The 18,097-nt window shown below is 38.9% G+C and overlaps 1 protein-coding gene across 9 annotated transcripts in view; it reads right to left on the bottom strand.

Moving 5' to 3' along the window:
- CEP70 (centrosomal protein 70) overlaps nt 1-18,097 on the bottom strand; it is a 118,823-nt gene that overhangs the window by 70,398 nt on the left and 30,328 nt on the right. For 4 of the 9 annotated variants that reach the window (XM_082690538.1, XM_082690533.1, XM_082690541.1 and 1 more), the window contains exons 3-4: nt 1,946-2,036; nt 201-326 (exon numbers count right to left, since the gene is read on the bottom strand). In XM_082690538.1, coding sequence (XP_082546664.1) covers nt 201-215 — 15 coding nt within the window. In that variant the 5' untranslated portion in view covers nt 216-326; nt 1,946-2,036. Of the gene's footprint in view, nt 1-200; nt 327-1,945; nt 2,037-3,751; nt 3,918-18,097 lie in introns of all 9 variants that reach the window. The other 5 variants (XM_082690535.1, XM_082690540.1, XM_082690537.1 and 2 more) reach the window with 2 other exon arrangements.

Genomic DNA, 18,097 nt, shown 5'->3' with positions numbered 1-18,097 from the left:
ATGTTAAATAAACAGGAAATACTGTATGCTAAAACCTATTTGTGAAGTCTGAGAATGATGAAATCATTAGATAATCTTTAACCCAAGATTTCCCAAAAATTATTTTACTAAAGAATCCTTTAAGATTTTTCATATATGTAGATATAATATTCTTTGACACATACTTCAAGAAACACTGGCTTCAAATATTTTACATTTACCTGTTTTTCCGTCATGAGTGTGTTTGATGAATTACTGGACTCCTAGGCTTTAGGGGCTGCTGGAGATAATAGTATCTTTTGTAAAATTAGAAGAAGTAGCTTGGCAAGAAAAAATATTCACGTTGCCTAAATGAAAAAAGAAAAAGTGCAATAGGTGTTAAGGGAAATTATATTTAAAGGAACCTGTAACTAGGGGCACCTGAGTGGCTCAGTTGTTAAAAGAACCTATTAGCTATTCGGCAATTTAAGCCATTCTTGTGTCTCCTGTGCCAAATTTGTATGACTTCTTAGCTGATTTTAAGAATGATTAGAATAAACTCTATCTTAGTTCTCCTCTACAAATAAAACATTATGGGTTTTACACACACACACACACAGAGAGAGAGAGAGAGAGAGAGAGAGAGAGAGAGAACTATTTGTTTGACTGGATAATGATCTTCTCAGGATTAGTAAGAAAAGTAGGCGGCCTCCTGGCTGCCAGGTCAGTGTTTCTTCCAAAGCATCCTTCTCCTTCTTATGCTTCAGATAGCAAAATCCAACTAAACAATTTACTATTCACCCTTAAGTCTGGCCTACGGGATGTAGTCTTTCCACTTTACTTTCAGATAAACCTAATAACATGTTACAAAGTCTCAAATTCTGCCACTTTTGTACTTGATATCATACTATCTCTCCTTTAAGCTTTGGTCTCTTTCAACAACTCAGTCACACACAATGTTAATCCCTCCTGCTTTTACAACTCTTTCAGTTAGTTTTAACTTTTCATTAGAGAAATTTTCAGAAATACACAAAAATAGAGAAAGAATATAATAAACCCATGAGTACAGCTCCAACATTCTTTCATTCTTATTTCTTCTTCATTTCTAATGTATACTGTATATTTTATGCTAACTTCTCTTTATAATAATTTCTAATGTATACTGTATAATTTCAAATACAAATTCTTTTTCAACACAGTTTTAATACCATTATCACATCAAATAAAACCAATAATTTCTTACTACCACTTATTACCTAGCCCAAGTTCTATTCCTCACCAAATGTTCTAAAAATGTCTTTTTATTTTTTTTCCAAATCAGGATCCAGAAGTCCACATGTGGCACTCTAAAATTTCTTCTAATCTATAGCAGTGCCACTCCCTCTTTTTTGGTTGAAAAAATAGGTCATCAGTCTCGCAAAACTCCCCTTATTTCATATTTGGCTTACTGTATCCTTGTCTTTTAACCTATTTCTCCATCCCCTATATTTCTTGTAAACTGGTTACATCTAGAGGCTTTATTAGATTCAGATTCAGTATTTTCTGGCAAAAATACTTCAGAGGTGGTGCTGTGTTCATTTTAACACCATCAAAAGTCAGCCATATTTTAAAGATTTTTTGTTTTGTTTAGTTTTGTTAGAGAGAGAGGTAGGCAGAGGGAGAAGCAGGCTCTTTGCTGAGCCAGGAGCCTGTTGTGGGACTCAATCCAAGGATCCTGGGATGCTGACCTTAGACAAAGGCAGACGCTTAACCAACTGAGCCACCCAGGTGTCCCAAGAGTCAGCCAGAATTTTAAAGTGGGAAGAATACATCCTTGTAGACCAGACATAATGGTGGTTGATATCCCCAAAGAGTGTGGAGCCACATAATCTGACAATCTCCCTAACTACCACAATGGACCTCTTTCAAATCATCAAAATGTCGTCTTTCCAGATTCAAGGCCTGGCCACTCTTATCCTATTCTTCACTTAGTTAACTCATACTTGACCTTAAGATCCTGACTCAGATTTCTTTCTTCAGGAAAAACTTCCCTAATCCCATGACCAGATCAGGTCCTCGTGTTATATGTTCTTGTAGCACTATAAAGAATAAAGTATAGAGGTTTAGCATTCAGTGTCAGATGGCCAGAGTGACTAACAGCTTAACTATGTAACTAGATGACACTGACAAACTCATTAACCTCTTTGAGCATTGATTTTTTCATCTGTAAAGAAGGAACACAGTAATACTTATATCTCATGGGTTAAATTAAGTCATACAACATATAGAAAGTCCTTAGAGTGAGATACCTGGCATATAGAAACTTATAGATAAGTGGCAGTTGCTATATAAAAAGTATGCTAAACAAAATGGATCTTATCTTAATCATACAATCATATATTAGCTTAGATGTTTTCTACAAATTAATCAGACAATCACCTCATACATCTGTTTTACATAAACATGTCTAGGTAAGACTAAATTCTATGAAATGGTAATGGTGGAGTAAGCAGCTCTGTCTCCAAAGGCAACTAAGAAAGCTGAATAAAGTACATTAAATTCAGGGAGCTTGGTTGCTCACGCAGTAGTGCATGCAGCTCTTTATCTCAGGGTCATGAGTTAGAGCCCCCTCTTGGGGGCAGAGGTTACTTTCAAAAACAAACAAAAAACATTAAACTATTTTTCTTACAAGCATTAAAGAACTAACACAATACTGAGGAAGTACCGGGCAAAAAAATCGAGGAGATAGGAACCCATTATTTCCCTAAAGGCATTTGGCAATCCAAAGAAAGAGCTATGAAAATGCCATCCCCCAAACATTTAAAATTGTTAACTATAAAGACTACAATGTTCAGGATAAGAGTTAACTAGAAGCAAACTGTCCATACCATGAACTGAAACTGTTTCCTCTCCTGAGTCATTTCAGTATCTCAAGAAGATACCAAATTAAAAACTATTTCAGGGGCGCCTGGGTGGCTCAGTGGGTTAAGCCTCTGCCTTCGGCTCAGGTCATGATCTGAGAGTCCTGGGATCGAGCCCCACATCAGGCTCTCTGCTCAGCAGGGAGCCTGCTTCCCTCTCTCTGCCTGCCTCTCTGCCTACTTGTGATCTCTCTATCAAATAAATAAATAAAATCTTTAAAAAAAAATGCTTTCATGGGGCACCTGGTACCTCATTTGGTTAGCATCTGCCTTCAGCTCAGGTTGTGACCTCAGGGTCCTGGGATCAAACCCCATTTTGGGCTCCCTGCTCAATAGGAAGTCTGCTTCTCCCTCTCTCTGCCCCCCCACTCCTGCTCATGCTTGCTCTCTAAAACATAAAATTTTTTTTAAGTTTTTTTTAAATTTTTTACTTTTTATAAACATATATTTTTATCCCCAGGGATACAGGTCTGTGAATCGCCAGGTTTACACACTTCACAGCACTCACCAAAGCACATACCCTCCCCAATGTCCATAACCAAACATAAAATCTTTTTTAAAAAAATTTTTAAAGAAAAATAGTGCTTCCATGTACCTGGCAGAAGCAAATGAAATCTTCTCTGGAAAAGGGCCTTAAAATATCCCCACCAGAAAATGTTTCAAATACAACATCCAGCAAATAGTCAAAGATAACCAAGGCATACAGGAAATTAGACATAAAGAGACAGAAACAACAGTCAAAAGAAACCAACTAAGAAAGAAGGACTTCTGATACTGCAGTTATTAGGCAGAGACAATAAAACAATTATGCTGACAATGTTCCAAGAAATAAAAATCAAAGCTTGAAACTTTACTAGAGAACTGTAAACTGAAAAAGAAACAGAACAGGGCACCTGGGTGGCTCAGCTGGTTAAGAGACTGCCTTCAGCTCAGGTCATGATCCCGGAGTCCCAGGACCAACTCCCACATCAGGCTCACAGCTCTGCAGGGGAGTCTGTTTCTCCCTCTGACCTTCTCCCCTCTCATGCTCTCTCTTTCGAATAAAGAAGTAAATAAAATCTTAAAAAAGAAAAGAAAAGAAACAAAAAGATTTGAAAAAGAATAAAAATTTAGAACAAAAATTACAATAGCTGAAAGTAAGATCTCAAATCACAAGCTTAAAGTAGATAAGAAAGCAGAAGAGAAAATTAAACAAATAAATGAAAGGAACGTAGAACAGACTCCATCTTTTTAGTTCTCTATGCTACATTCAGGAAAACACAGCAGACATTCTACTTCAAATGGAGAGGATACATAAATAATTGCCATCCAAGAAATAGAGAAAAAATGAAGAAGCAGGATTTGAAGATATAATGGCAAAGAAATTTTGAGAGCCAGTGAAAGACATAAATCCACCAATTATAGAAGCCCAGCAAACTGCAAACAAAACAGAGAAAAAAAAATCACACCTAGGCACATAATATTAAAGTACAGAAAAACAAAGACAAAAGCTCAAAAGGAATTACAGAAAAAAAAATCATCTTCAAGGAGTGACAACTGAAATGTCAGCTAAATTCTTAGCAGTAGTAATGCAAACTAATAGTGAACTAATATATTCGATGTGCTGAAAGAAAATAATTGCCAATCTAAAATTCTAAATCTAGTGAAAATATCCACTAATAATGAGGACATAGGACATTTTCAAGCAAACAAAACAAATCTGACAGAACTAGTCTATAAAAAATTCTAAAGGAGATGCTTCATGCAAAAGATTGCTTGATTAAAAAGACAAAAATGCAGAAAGGAATAAAGAGCAAAGAAATGAATACTGCAAAGAAACACTGACTACATAAAATAAGCTCTTATGAAGATTTAAAAATATACCTAAGGGGCACCTGGGTGGCTCAGTCAGTTAAGCATCTGTCTTCAGCTCGGGTCATGATCCTAGGATTCTGGGATTGAGTCCCACATCAGACTCCCTACGTGACAGGGAGTCTGCTTCTCTCTCTCCCTCGGCCCCTTCTCCCTCTTGTGCTCCCTCCTCTCTCTCTCACCCTCTCTCAAATAAATAAAAACCTTTAAAAAATAAATAAAAGTAAAACATAGCTAAAATGAACAATAATAAAATGTATTAGCTAGGAGTAGGGCAAATAGAATACCAGTGTTCCAATTTTGTTTATAATTCAGGAGGAAGATAAAGGCATCTTTTAATATCAGTATTTTGCAAATTAAGGATGCTTAAGAATTTCTGAAACAGCCACTGAAGAACAGAACTCGAATGTATAATACAAAGGGGGAAAAAAAAAGGAACCATGAGGATGAATGAAAATAAATCTAAAGGGAAGAAACAGAGAACAAATGGAACAAAAATACAGATTTAAACTCACATCTGTAATCATATTAAATGTAAATAGATTAAATGCTCCAGTTAAAAGAGAAAGACTATCAAGCTGGATTAAAAAAAAAAAGTCAAACTATATGATTTTGAAGGAAAAAAGACAACTAAAATATTTAAAAGCCATATACAATATGAACATACAAAATGGTAAAGATAAAGAATAAAGAAAGGATTAATGACATGGTAATAGCAAAGTTTTTTAAATCTCTGAATCCCTGTATTAAAACAAAACAACTAGGTATCAAAGAAAAAACCCCAAAAACAGTATTTGTATCAAAACATAGTGACATAAATTGTCCCCCACAAACATTAAAATAGAAGTGGGTGGACACAAATCACTAAGGCTGCAAGAACTACAAGGTGTCAGCATCTGTGTAAGAAAACAAGAAAAAGCAACAGGCAGTATTTAACAGTCATAAAAACAGGAGGATTCCCAAATCATTAGTATTCACTAATATTCACTATTGCACTAATATGAAAACAGATTAATCTGGAAGGGGTTTTACACTTGTGCCATAAGGACTATAGTTGTTAGAGTCCTATGAACACTCAAAATTGACATGTAAGAACTCCATGACAGGGCCCACAGTTAGAAGACACTTCTGGGAATGGAACCAAAATTGAGCAAGACAGGAACAAGAGAGAGGAAGGGGAAAATTGAGACCAAAGTGGGTTGGGTAACAGACCCAAGAAATCTCAGAAAACAAACTGCCATATTTTTTAACACTACACAGAAGCAGCAGAAGAGGGAAGTCTGAGAAATCAGAATGGCTTTCCTGAATTCTGTCCCACTGTAAAAGTCCAAGAAGAGAGAATTCTGGGAAGACTACAGAGTAAAGAGTACCAGGAATTTGTCTCTGCACCTAGACACCAATTGCACTGGCAGAATCTATCTCAAGTAAGTATTTTAGAACTCTGTGGAGTCTACTGAGGTTTGCAAATTCCAGGGAAAACTAGAATGACAATTTGTGGTTAATTACAATTTTAGCTCTGAGCACAGTAATATCCATTCCCCACCCCCATTCCCACAACTGGCAGCTGTTCACAGCATACCAGGAGCAGCTTGCCCCCAGGTCATGTAGGGTAAACAAGAAGAACCCTTTGCTCCAAATATCAGGGTTCTGTGATCTGATCAGTGATTATTACTTCTAACTTCAGAGAAGAAAAGAAGCTAAGTGACTTCCAGGAAATTTAAAGGGCCATTGTCCTTTTCTTTTCCTCTTCATTGTTCTGTCTTCACCCTTTTTGGGAGTCAGACACTGAAGACTACACATTTAAAGGCAAAGGCACATTTGGGAAACTATAAAGTCAGGGCACATGCTAAGGGAAGAGTACAGGCTGAAAAAAACCTGAGAAACCTTAAGTTTACACCTCAGGTTGATCCTTGGCACAGATACAGACTACAACAATCAAAAAATAAAAACAAAATCCAGCAAACACTGGTGAAGGAGAAGAATCTGATTTTCAGAAATTACCACATTATTAAATTCAAATGTCCAGTTTCCAACAAAAAAGTAACAAACATGAAAAGCATCAGGAAATTATGGCCCATTTAAAGGAAAAAAAAAAAATTAACAGAAACTATCCATGGGGAAGAAAGGGTGGGGGGGAGACTTGATGGCAGATCTACTAGACAAAGACTTTAAAACAACCATCTTAAAAAAACTAAAGGAAGATGTGAAAACGAACAATATATGAACAAAATGGAAATCTCAATAAAGATAAGAAAAACCTAAAAAAAATAAAAAAGAAGGGCACCTAGCCAGCTCAGTCAGTTGAGCATCCAATTCTCGGTTTTGCCTCATGATCTCATGGGCCATGGGACTGAGCCCTGTGTCAAGCTCCCCACTCAGTGGAGTGTCTGTTTAAAAGATTCTCTTCCTCTGCCCCTCCCCCCACTCTTACACTCTCTCTCTCTAAAATAAATAAATAAAAGTCTTTTTCAAAAAATAAGGGAAGGAAAGGAAAAATAAAGTAAGATAAAAACAGAGAGGGAGGAAAACCATAGGAGATTCTTAACTATAGGAAGCAAACTGAGCGTTCCTGGATGGGAGGTGGGTAGGGGGATGAAGTAACTGGGTGATGCCCATGAAGGAGGGCACTTGATGTAATGAGCACAACTTGATGCAACGTAACTGATGAATCATTAAATTCTCCCCTAAAACTAGTAACACACTGTATGTTAACTAAGTTGAATTTAAATTTTAAAAAAAATTTTAAAGGAAAATATTGTTTTAAAGGAAAAGAGGAGCACCTGGGTGGCTCAGTGGTTTGAAGCCTCTGCCTTCGGCTCAGGTCATGATCCCAAGGTCCTGGGATCAAGCCCCGCATCGGGCTCTCTGCTCAGAAGGAAGTCTGCTTCTCCCCCTCAACCTCTTCCTACCTCTCTGCCTACTTATAATCTCTGTCTGTCAAATAAACAAAATCTTAAAAAAAAAAAAAAAGAATTATTGGTTTATGTTTTGGGACACACATGTATAAACATATAATCATGTGACAAAAACTGAAAGAGGTGGGGCTGTAACTATATAAAGAACAGAGTTTTTGCATGCTATTGAAAAACAATAACATGCTAAGTGGGTTAAAGCCTCTGCCTTCCACTCAGGTCATGATCTCAGGGTCCTGAGATTGAGTCCTGCATTGGGTTTTCTGCTCAGCAGAGAGCCTGCTTCCTTCTTTCTCTCTCTCTCAGCCTGCCTCTCTGCCTACTTGTGATCTCTGTCTGTCAAATAAATAAAATCTTTTAAAAAAAAATGTATACACTTGGGCACCTGGGTAGCTCAGTGGGTTAAACCGCTGCCTTCGGCTCAGGTCATGATCTCAGGGTCCTGGGATCGAATCCCACATCGGGCTCTCTGCTTAGCAGGGAGTCTGCTTCCCTCTCCTTCTCTCTCTCTGCCTGCCTTTCTAACTACTTGTGATCTCTGTCAAATAAATAAATAAAACCTTTTAAAAAAATGTATACACTTAATAACACGATCAAGGCACATTCAGCAAAAATTGACAGAACTGAAGGAAGAAATCATTCTATAATAATAGTTTAAATAGACTTTAATACCAATAACAGAACTCTCAATAACAGAACACTAGGCATTGGAGCACCTGGGTGGCTCAGTGGGTTAAAGCCTCAGCCTTCGGCTCGGGTCGTGGTCCTGGGGTCCTGGGATGGAGCCCTGCATCAGGCTCTCTGCTCATGTTATTCTCTCTGCCTGCCTCTCTGCCTACTTGTGATCTCTGTCAAATAAATAAATAAAATCTTAAAAAAAAAAAAAAACAGAACACCAGGCAGAAGATAAGTAATGAAACAGGAATTAAACATAATAAACCAGAACGAAGAGATTTATAAAGGACACTATACTCAACAAAAACACAATACATCACCTGCTCAAGTATACATGAGACTTCTTCCAGGACAGACTATATGGTAGGCCACAAATTAAGTCACAACAGATTTTAAAAGGTAGATCATAGAAAGTACATTCTCAGACCACAACGGGATAAAGTTAGAAATCAACAACAGAAAGAAAATGGAAAACTCAGAAATTTGCAATAATTAAGCAATATACTCAACCAAACAATAGATCAAAGAATAAATCACAAGATAAATCACAAGATAAATTAGAAAATACTTAGAGGGGAACCTGGGTGGCTCAGTCAGTTAAGTGTCTGTTTTTGGCTTAGGTCATGATCTAAGGGTCCTGGGACGGAGCCCCAAGTTGGGCTCTCTGCTCAGTGAAGAGTCTGCTTCTCCCTCTACCGCCACACCCTGCTCATGCTTGCACTCTCTCTCTCAAATAAAGAAGATATGGGATGCCTGGGTGGCTCAGTGGGTTAAGCCTCTGCCTTTGGCTTGGGTCCTGGGATCAAGCCCCGCATCAGGCTCTCTGCTCAGCAAGGAGCCTGCTTTCTCTACTCTGTGCCTGCCTCTCTGCCTACTTGTGATCTCTGTCTGTCAAATAAATAAAATCTTTAAAAAAAAAAAAAAACAAAGATGAAAGAAAGAAAAAAATACTTAAAGATGAAGAAAAACAAAAATAGGGGCATCTGGCTGGCTCAGTCAGATCAGACTCTTAATCTCTCATGGTCATGAGTTTGAGCCCCACCTTGTGTGTAGAGATTACTTAAATAAAACTTAAAAACAAAAACAAAATAAAAAATACAAATACCAAACCTATGGGACTCAGTAAAAGCAGTGATGGGGGAAATTTGTAGCTATAAACATTTACATTAATAACTGAGGCTCTTACTGCTAGGATAAATGAGGCAGAAGAGAGAATTAGTGATACAGAAGACCAAATGATAGAAAATAAAGAAAGCTGAGAAAAGAGAGATAAATAATTACTGGATCATGAGGGGGAGAATTCAAGAGGTAAGTGATACCATAAGACAAAACAATATTAGAATAATTGGGATGGGGCACCAGTTGTTAAGCATCTACCTTTGGTTCAGGTCATGATCCCAGGGTCCTGGGATTGAGCCCCACATCAGGCTCCCTGCTTTTCCCTCTCCCACTCCCCCTGCTTGTGCTTCCTCTCTCACTGTCTCACTGTCCAATAAATAAATAAATAAAATCTTATAAAAACAATAATTAGGATCCCAAAAGAAGAAGAAAGAGTAAGATAAAGCTTTCATCAAGACAGTATGGTGTTGGCACAAAAACAGACACATTGATCAATGGAACAGAACAGAGAGCCCAGAAATGGACCCTCAACGCTATGGTCAACTAATCTTTGACAAAGCAGCAAAGAATGTCCAATGGAAAAAAGACATTCTCTGCAACAAATGGTGTTGGGAAAATTGGACAGTCATATGCAGAAGAATGAAAATGGACCATTTCCTTACAGCACACACGAAAATAGACTCAAAATGGATGAAAAACTTCAATGTGAGACTGGAATACATCAAAATCCTTGAGGAGAACACAGGCAGCAACCTCTTCGACATCAGCTGCAGCAACTTCTTCCTAGAAACATCGCCAAAGGCAAGGGAAGCCAGGGCAGAAATGAACTATTGGGAATTCATCAAGATAAAAAAGCTTTTGCACAGTAAAGGAAACAGTCAACAAAACCAAAAGACAACTAACAGAATAGGAGAAGATATTTGTTAATGACATATCAGATAAATGGCTAGTATCCAAAATCTATAAAGAACTTATCAAACTCAACACCCAAAGAACAAGTCATCCAATCAAGAAATGGGCAGAAGACATGAACAGACATTTCTCCAAAGAAGGCATCCAGATGGCCAACAGACACAGGAAAAAGTGCTCAGCCTCCCTCGGCATCAGGGAAATACAAATCAAAACCACAATGAGATACCACCTCACACCAGTAAGAATGGCTAATATTAACCAGGAAATGACAGGTGTTGGCCAGGATCCAGAGAAGGGGGAACGCTCCTACACTGTAGGTGAGAATGCAAGCTGGTGCAGCCACTCTGAAAAACAGTATGGAGGTTCCTCAAAAAGTTGAAAATAGAGCTACCCTTCCATCCAGCAATCGCACTACCTGGTATTTACCCTAAAGATACAAATGTAGTGATTGGAAGGGACACACGCACCCCAATGTTTATAGCAGCTATGTCCACAATTGCCAAACTATGGAAAGAGCCTAGATGTGCATCAGATGAATGGATAAAGAAGATGTATATATATGTATATATATACACAATGAAATACTATGCAGCCATCAAAAAAGCCTCAAATCTTGCCATTTACAATGACATGGATGGAACTAGGGGGTATTAAGCTAAGGGAAATAAGTCAGAGAAAGACAATTGTCATATGATCTTACTGATACGAGAAATTTGAAAAACAAGACAGAGGATCATAGAGGAAAGGGGGGAAAAATGAAACAAGCTGAAACCAGAGAGGGAGACAAACCATAAGATACTCATAATCACAGGAAACAAATGGAGGGTTGCTGAAGGGGAGGCAGGTGAGAGATATGGGGTGGATGGGTGATGGGACACTGTGGAGGGTATGTGCTATGCTGAGTGCTATAAATTGCGTAAGACTGATGAATTACAGACCTGTACCCCTGAAACAATACATTTATGTTAATAAACAAACAAACAAACAAAAAAAATAGTTCAACATATGAAAAGCAATGTAATGGACTACATTAATGCAATGAGGGACAAAAAGAACACATGATCATCTTAATTGATACAGAAAGAGCATTTGACCAAACTGAACACCCTTTCATGATAAGAAAAAAAAAAACACTGAACAACCTAGGAAAAGAACAAATCTAGCTTGGGGCACCTGGGTGTCTCAGCCAGTTGAGCATTCAACTCTTGGTTTTGGTTCAGGTCATGATCTCAGGATTGTGAGACTAAGCCCCGTGTCAAGACTCCATGCTCAGTGAGCAGTCTGCTTGAGATTCTCTCCTTCTCTCTCCCTCTGTCCCCGCTCTACACTTGCACACACACACACACACACACTCTGTCTAAAATAAATAAAATCTTTACAAAGAAAAAAAAAATCTACTTCAACATAATAAAAGCCACATATGAAAACCTACAGTGAACATCATATTTAATGGTCAAAGACTGAATGTTTTTCCTCTAAGATCAGAAACAAAGCAAGGATTTCCACATTCACCACTTCTATTCCATATATTTCTGGGAGGTCTAGCCAAAGCAATTAATCTAGAAAGGGAAATCTAGAAAAAGATGACCAAATTGAAAATGAAGAAGAAAAATTACCTGTTTGAGGGTGATATAATCTTGTATGTAGAACAGCCTAAAGAGTCCACCAAAAAAACCAAAAACCTTTTAGAATAAATGAATTCAACAAAAATACTAGGATGTAGGGTCAACACACAAAAATCAGCTACATGTATATACACCAACAATGAACAATTCAAAAGGTAACTTAAGAACACAATTCCACTTACAATAGCATTAAAAGAAATAAAATAAATATAATCAAAGAGGTCAAAGACCTGTACAATCAAGACTGCAAAACACTGATCAAAGAAATTAAAAAACCAAACAAATGGAAAAACATCCTATGCTCATGGATTGGAAGACTTAGTATTAAGATGTCCATAATGCCCAAAGCAGTCTACATAACCAATGCAATCCCTACCAAAATCCCAATGACTTTTTTTTGTTGTTGCAGAAATAAAAATCATTCTAAATACACAGGGACTCTCAAGGGACCACAAATGGCCAAGACAGTCTTGAAAAAGAACAAATCTGGAGGACCTATACTTCCTGATTTCCAAACTCACTGTAAAGATACAGAAATTAAAAGTGTGGTACTGGGGGACCCACATCGGGCTCCTTGCTCAGCAGGGAGCCTGCTTCTCCCTCTGCCTCTGTTGCCACTCTGCCTGCCTGTGCTCGCTCGCTCTCTCTCTCTCTCTCTCTCTGGCAAATAAATAAATAAAATCTTAAAAAAAAAAAAGTGTGGTACTGGCATAAAGACGGACATAGAAACCAATGGAGTAGAACAGATAAGCCAGAAATAATCCCCCACCTATATTATCAAAAGATTTTCTTTCTTTTTTTTTTTTTTTAAGATTTATTTCTTTATTTTAGAGAGAAAAAGTGAGAGCAAGTATGGAGAGTGGCAAAGGGAGAGAATCCTGAAGCAGATGCCCTGCTGAGCAAGAAGCCCAGCACAGGGCTGGATCTCAGAAAACAGGAGATCATGACCCAAGAGATCATAAACAGCACTGAAACCAAGAGCTGGAGGCCTAACCTACTGAGCCACTTAGGAACCTTGAAAAGATTTTCAACAAGAATGCCAAAATCGTTCATGGAGGAAGTATGGTGTCTTCAACAAATGGTTCTGGGAAAACTGGACATGCACATGCAAAAGAATGAAGCTGAACCCTTACCTAACACCATATACAAATATTAACTAAAACATTAAGAGTCAAAATAATAAAACTCTTAAAAGAAATTATAGGGTAAAATTCCACAACACTGGATTTGGTTGTGATTTCTTGGATTGACACAAGAGGCACAGGAAACAAAAGAAAAAACAAATTGGACTTCACAAAAATTAAACCTTTAGTGCATCAGGGCACCTGGGTGGCTCAATCTTTAAGCACCTGCATTTGGCTTGGGTCGTGATCCCAGGGTCCTGGGATAGAGCCCAACCTCAGGCTCCCTGCTCAGTGGGAGGCCTACTTCTCCCACTCCCTCTACCTGTGTTCCCTCTCTCACTGTGTCTCTCTCTGTCACATAAATAATTTAAAAACTTTAGTGCATCAAAAGATACTATCAACATAGTAAAAAGGCAACCCATTGAATGGGAAAAAATATTTCCAAATCATATATGTGATAAGGAATCAATATCCAAAATAGAGAACTTCTAATACTGAATAAAAAAAAAAAAAATCTGAATAAAAAATGGACATATAAGGGCCTATTTAGCCAGAGTGATTCCATCTTGAATTAAACAATCATTTTGTTGTTTATGCAGTAAAACTTGAACTGACCCTGCTCCCCCCAGGGGACTTACTTAAAAGCAAATCAGGGCAACCAGTCCCAGGTGACAAAGCCCAAATACAAGGGTAGATCAGGCCAGGTGGAGGTATCCAATCAGTGGGGGGGCATACCGTCTCCTTATCTACCAAGGAGTGTGGGTCCTGCCTATTGGGTGCCAATTCTGACCAAGGTGATAGGCTAGTTCAAATATCTACTAGAGTAAATCATAATTCAATTGGTCACTTATGTGTGACCTAGCATGACTGTGCAGCTTTTTCTGTGTGTTACAATTTCATTGGCCACCTGTGCGTGGCCAGGCCCAACCACATGGCCTTTGCCCTTAAAAGCTAGTCTGTAAAGCAGAGAGTGGTTGCCCTCTCTGTAAGAGGCATGACCCTGGCCAGTTGGTTTGATTCTTGATGCTTGGCGCGAAATAAAGCTTTGCTTGACCTTCGCTTTGTATCAGTCTCGCTCCTTTTTAATCACGGACTCATTATTGGGGGACCTTTCAGACAAAGAACTTGACATGTAAATGGCCAATAAAAACTTGAAAAGATATTCAACTTCAATACCTATTAGATAAATGCAAATCAAAATGCTATGGCAAAAAAAAAAAAAAAGATAAATGTAAATCAAAACTACAATGAGCTACCACCTCACATCCATTAGGCTACTGTCAGGAAAACAAAAAGTACCAAGTATTGCCAAGAATGTGGAAAAACTGGGGGGTAAGAAAAGAATAAATGAAACAAGATGGGATCGGGAGGGAGACAAACCATAAGAGACTCTAATCTCACAAAAAAAAAAAAAAAACTGAGGGTTGCTGGGGGAAGGTGGGGGAGGGACAGGGTGGTGGGGTTAAGGATATTGGGGAGGGTATGTGCTATGGTGAGTGCTGTGAAGTGCATAAACCTGGCGATTCATAGACCTGTACCCCTGGGGCTAATAATACATTATATGTTTATAAAAAAATTAAAAATTAAAAAAAAAAAGGAATGTGGAAAAACTGAAATCCTTGTGCACTACTGTGAAAAACAGTATGGTAGTTCTTCAAAAAAAAAATCAAACAGAATCATCATATGATCCAGCAATTCTACTTCTGGGTATATACTCAAAAGAATTTAAAACATGGTCTCAAAAAGATAACTGTATTTCCATGTTCATAGCAGCATTATTCACAACACCAAATATGTGTAAGAAACCCAAGCATTAATCAACAGATGAATGGATAAGCAAAATATGACATATCCTTACAACGGAATATTATTCAGCTTTAAACAGGAAGGAAAATTTGACATATATTGCAGCATGAGTGAACCATGAGGATATTAGTCACAAAAAGACTAATTCTATATGATTCCATTTACATGACGTAGAGCAATCAAAATCATAGCAACTGAAAGTAGAATGGCAGTTACCAGGCAGGGCTTTGAGGGATGGGAGACTTAATGTCTAATGGGTATTGAGTTTCAGTTTCACAAGATGAAAAGAGTTCTGGGTGCCTGGCTGGCACAGTTGGAAAAGCATGGGACTCCTGATCTTGGGATTGTAAGTATAAGCCCCACCATTAGGTGTAGAGACTGCTTAAAATAAATAAATAAACCTTAAAAAAAAAAAAAAGTTCTGTAGATGGATGGGGGTGAGGGTAGCACATTATGAATATATGTAATATCACTGAACTAAATGTACATTTAAACAATGGTTAACATGGTTATAGTTTAAGTTCTAGCAGTTTTCTTTTTTGTAATGCAAGTGCCTGACTTAAGCTTTGATTGTGAAGGGATCCATTTCAAAGACAGCTCTCTCCAATAAACATAGGGCCAACCACAAGACTAAAGAGCTAGGCCACTTCCCACAACTGAGGCACTATTGTTTTAGTGACCTTGGTTAATTTTGATTAACTGGACATTTGAGCCACTTGTTGTTTTTTCTCCCCCCTTTCACACTTTAAATTCCCTCTCTTATGTTTTAAATGCACCAATAAAGAGTGAGACTGCAGACCCATGCCTGGAAGTGTAAGGGAAAATGGTAGAGTAGGAGGATCCTGAGCTCACCTTGTCCCACAGACACACTGAGGCAACAACTACAGCTATGCAATTAACTTTGAAAATGATCTGAAGACTGACAGAACAGATCTTCCACAGCTAATTATAGAGAGAAAGCCACACAGAAAAGGGTAGAATGGGCAGAGATGCAGTTGGGAACCAACCCCCTGATAAACTAACCACAAACAGGAGGGACATCAATGCATGAAAAGCAAGAGGATCAGACCCCACACCAGGTAAACCCCTAGAACTGGGAACACTAGGAAGACAAATCAGCTTAAAATCAGGCTTTGAGGGGCACCAAGGTGACTCAGTCGGTTAAGTGTCTGCCTTCAGCTCAGGTCATGATCCCAGAGTCCTGGGACTGAGCCCTGCATCTGGTTCTGTGCTTAGCATGAAGTCTGTTTGTCCCTCTCCCTCAGAATCCTGCTCATGCTCATTCTCTCTCTCTTCCTCAAATAAATAAATAAATCTTAAAAAAACAAAAAACAAAAACTGACTTTGAAGACCACTAGGGATTAACTCCAGGAACTTTAAAAATCAACAGGCTTAACTCCAGGAGAGCTAGAGGGTGACAGAAAACCGAATCCCAGGTGCCTGGGTGACTCAGTGGGTTAAAGCCTCTGCCTTCAGCTCAGGTCATGATCCCAGGATCCTAGGATCGAGCCCCGAATCGGGCTCTCTGCTCAGCAGGGAGCCTGCTTCTCCCCGCCCCCCCACCCCCACCTGTCTCTCTGCCTACTTGTGATCTCTGTCTGTCAAATAAATAATTAATTTTTTTAAAAAAAGACAAGAAAGAAAACCGAATCCCTACCCTTAAAGAGCCAACATACTAAGTAACTCAGATTCATAGCACAGAAGCAGCAGCTTGAAAAGCACCTGGAGGTATTCATGAAAGATTTATTGACTAATCTGAGAATATGTACTAGAGGGGTCAAAAATTTCTCCGGCAACAAAAGCGATGGCAGGTGCCATTTTTCCTTGCCTCCTGCAGCCTAGATAGAGATGCTTCTGGGAGCCAGTTCTAACACTCTCCATCCGCCTTACTACCAGTGAGTGCCACACCCCCATATTCTCATGCAGACCACCCCACCCAACCTGCCCACCTTGGCAGCCATCCCTCCAAAACAGTTCCTGCCCTGTCACACTTGGAAGGCAACTCTGCCAACAGTGTACACTCCAAAGTAACTCCTGACCCAGCATGCACACCAGTGTGCCCACGGTTCCTATCTGAGCCTCTAAGCTGGCTGTACAGAGTATAAGTCCTGCCCTTCACTATGCCTGCAGGTATGGCAGATACTAACTGTAGATAGCTAGCTAGGCTAAGTGCCAACCCTACCTACCAGTGAACACATAGGTAGCATGTGGGCCTCTCAACATTGCAGGGAGCAAACTGTGCCCAGTATACCCACATCAGCAAAGTCAAGTCACTTTAGCCAGTCAAGCCGGAAGTGAGCCCCTCCCACCAGCACACCCGCAATAGCAGCTCAGTCACAACAGAAGGTTGTGCTAAGCCTACAAAGGGGACACAGCTGGAGTGCCTGGTTCTGGTGACCAGGGCAGACTGCACTATATGGCACCACAGAATCTCTTCTACACAAGACCACTACTTTTTTTTTTTAGGTTTACATTTTTTTAAATTTTTTATTTTTTTAATTTCTTTCCAGCATACCAGAATTCATTGTTTATGCACCACACCCAGTGCTCCATGCAATATGTGCCCTCCATAATACCCACCACCAGGCTCACCCAACTTCCCACCCCCTGCCCCTTCAAAACCCTCAGATTGTTTTTCAGAGTCCATAGTCTCTCACGGTTCATCTCCCCCTCCAATTTTCCTCAACTCCCTTTCAAACCAGGAGATGTAGCTGACCTACCTAACACTTGGAAACAAATAGAGAGGGGCGCCTGGGTGGCTCAGTGGGTTAAGCCTCAGCCTTCGGCTCAGGTCATGATCTCAGGGTCCTGGGATCGAGCCCTGCGTCAGGCTCTCTGCACAGTGAGGAGCCTGCTTCTCCTCTCTCTCTGCCTGCCTTTCTGCCTACTTGTGATCTCTGTCTGTTGAATAAATAAATAAAAATCTTAAAAAAAAAAAGAAACAAATAGAGACAAAATGAGGAAAAAGAGAAATATGACCCAAATGAAAGAACAAGACAAAATCACAGTAAAAAAGATAAATAAAAGAGAGATAAGCAATATGCCTAATAAAGATTTCAAAAGTGATAGTCATAAAGTTAATTACTAGACTTGAGAAAAGAGTGAATGAACTCAGTGAGAATGTCAACAGAGACACTAAATATAAAATATATACATAAACATTTTATTAAAAATATATATGTAAATAAAATAACCAGTAAGAGCTCAAGAATTCC

The sequence above is a fragment of the Mustela nivalis genome (assembly GCF_964662115.1).
Source record: "Mustela nivalis genome assembly, chromosome: 1".
NCBI lineage: Eukaryota > Metazoa > Chordata > Mammalia > Carnivora > Mustelidae > Mustela > Mustela nivalis.
The sequence above is the reverse complement of the archived record's forward strand: the minus strand, read 5'-3'. Positions and strand labels throughout refer to the sequence as shown.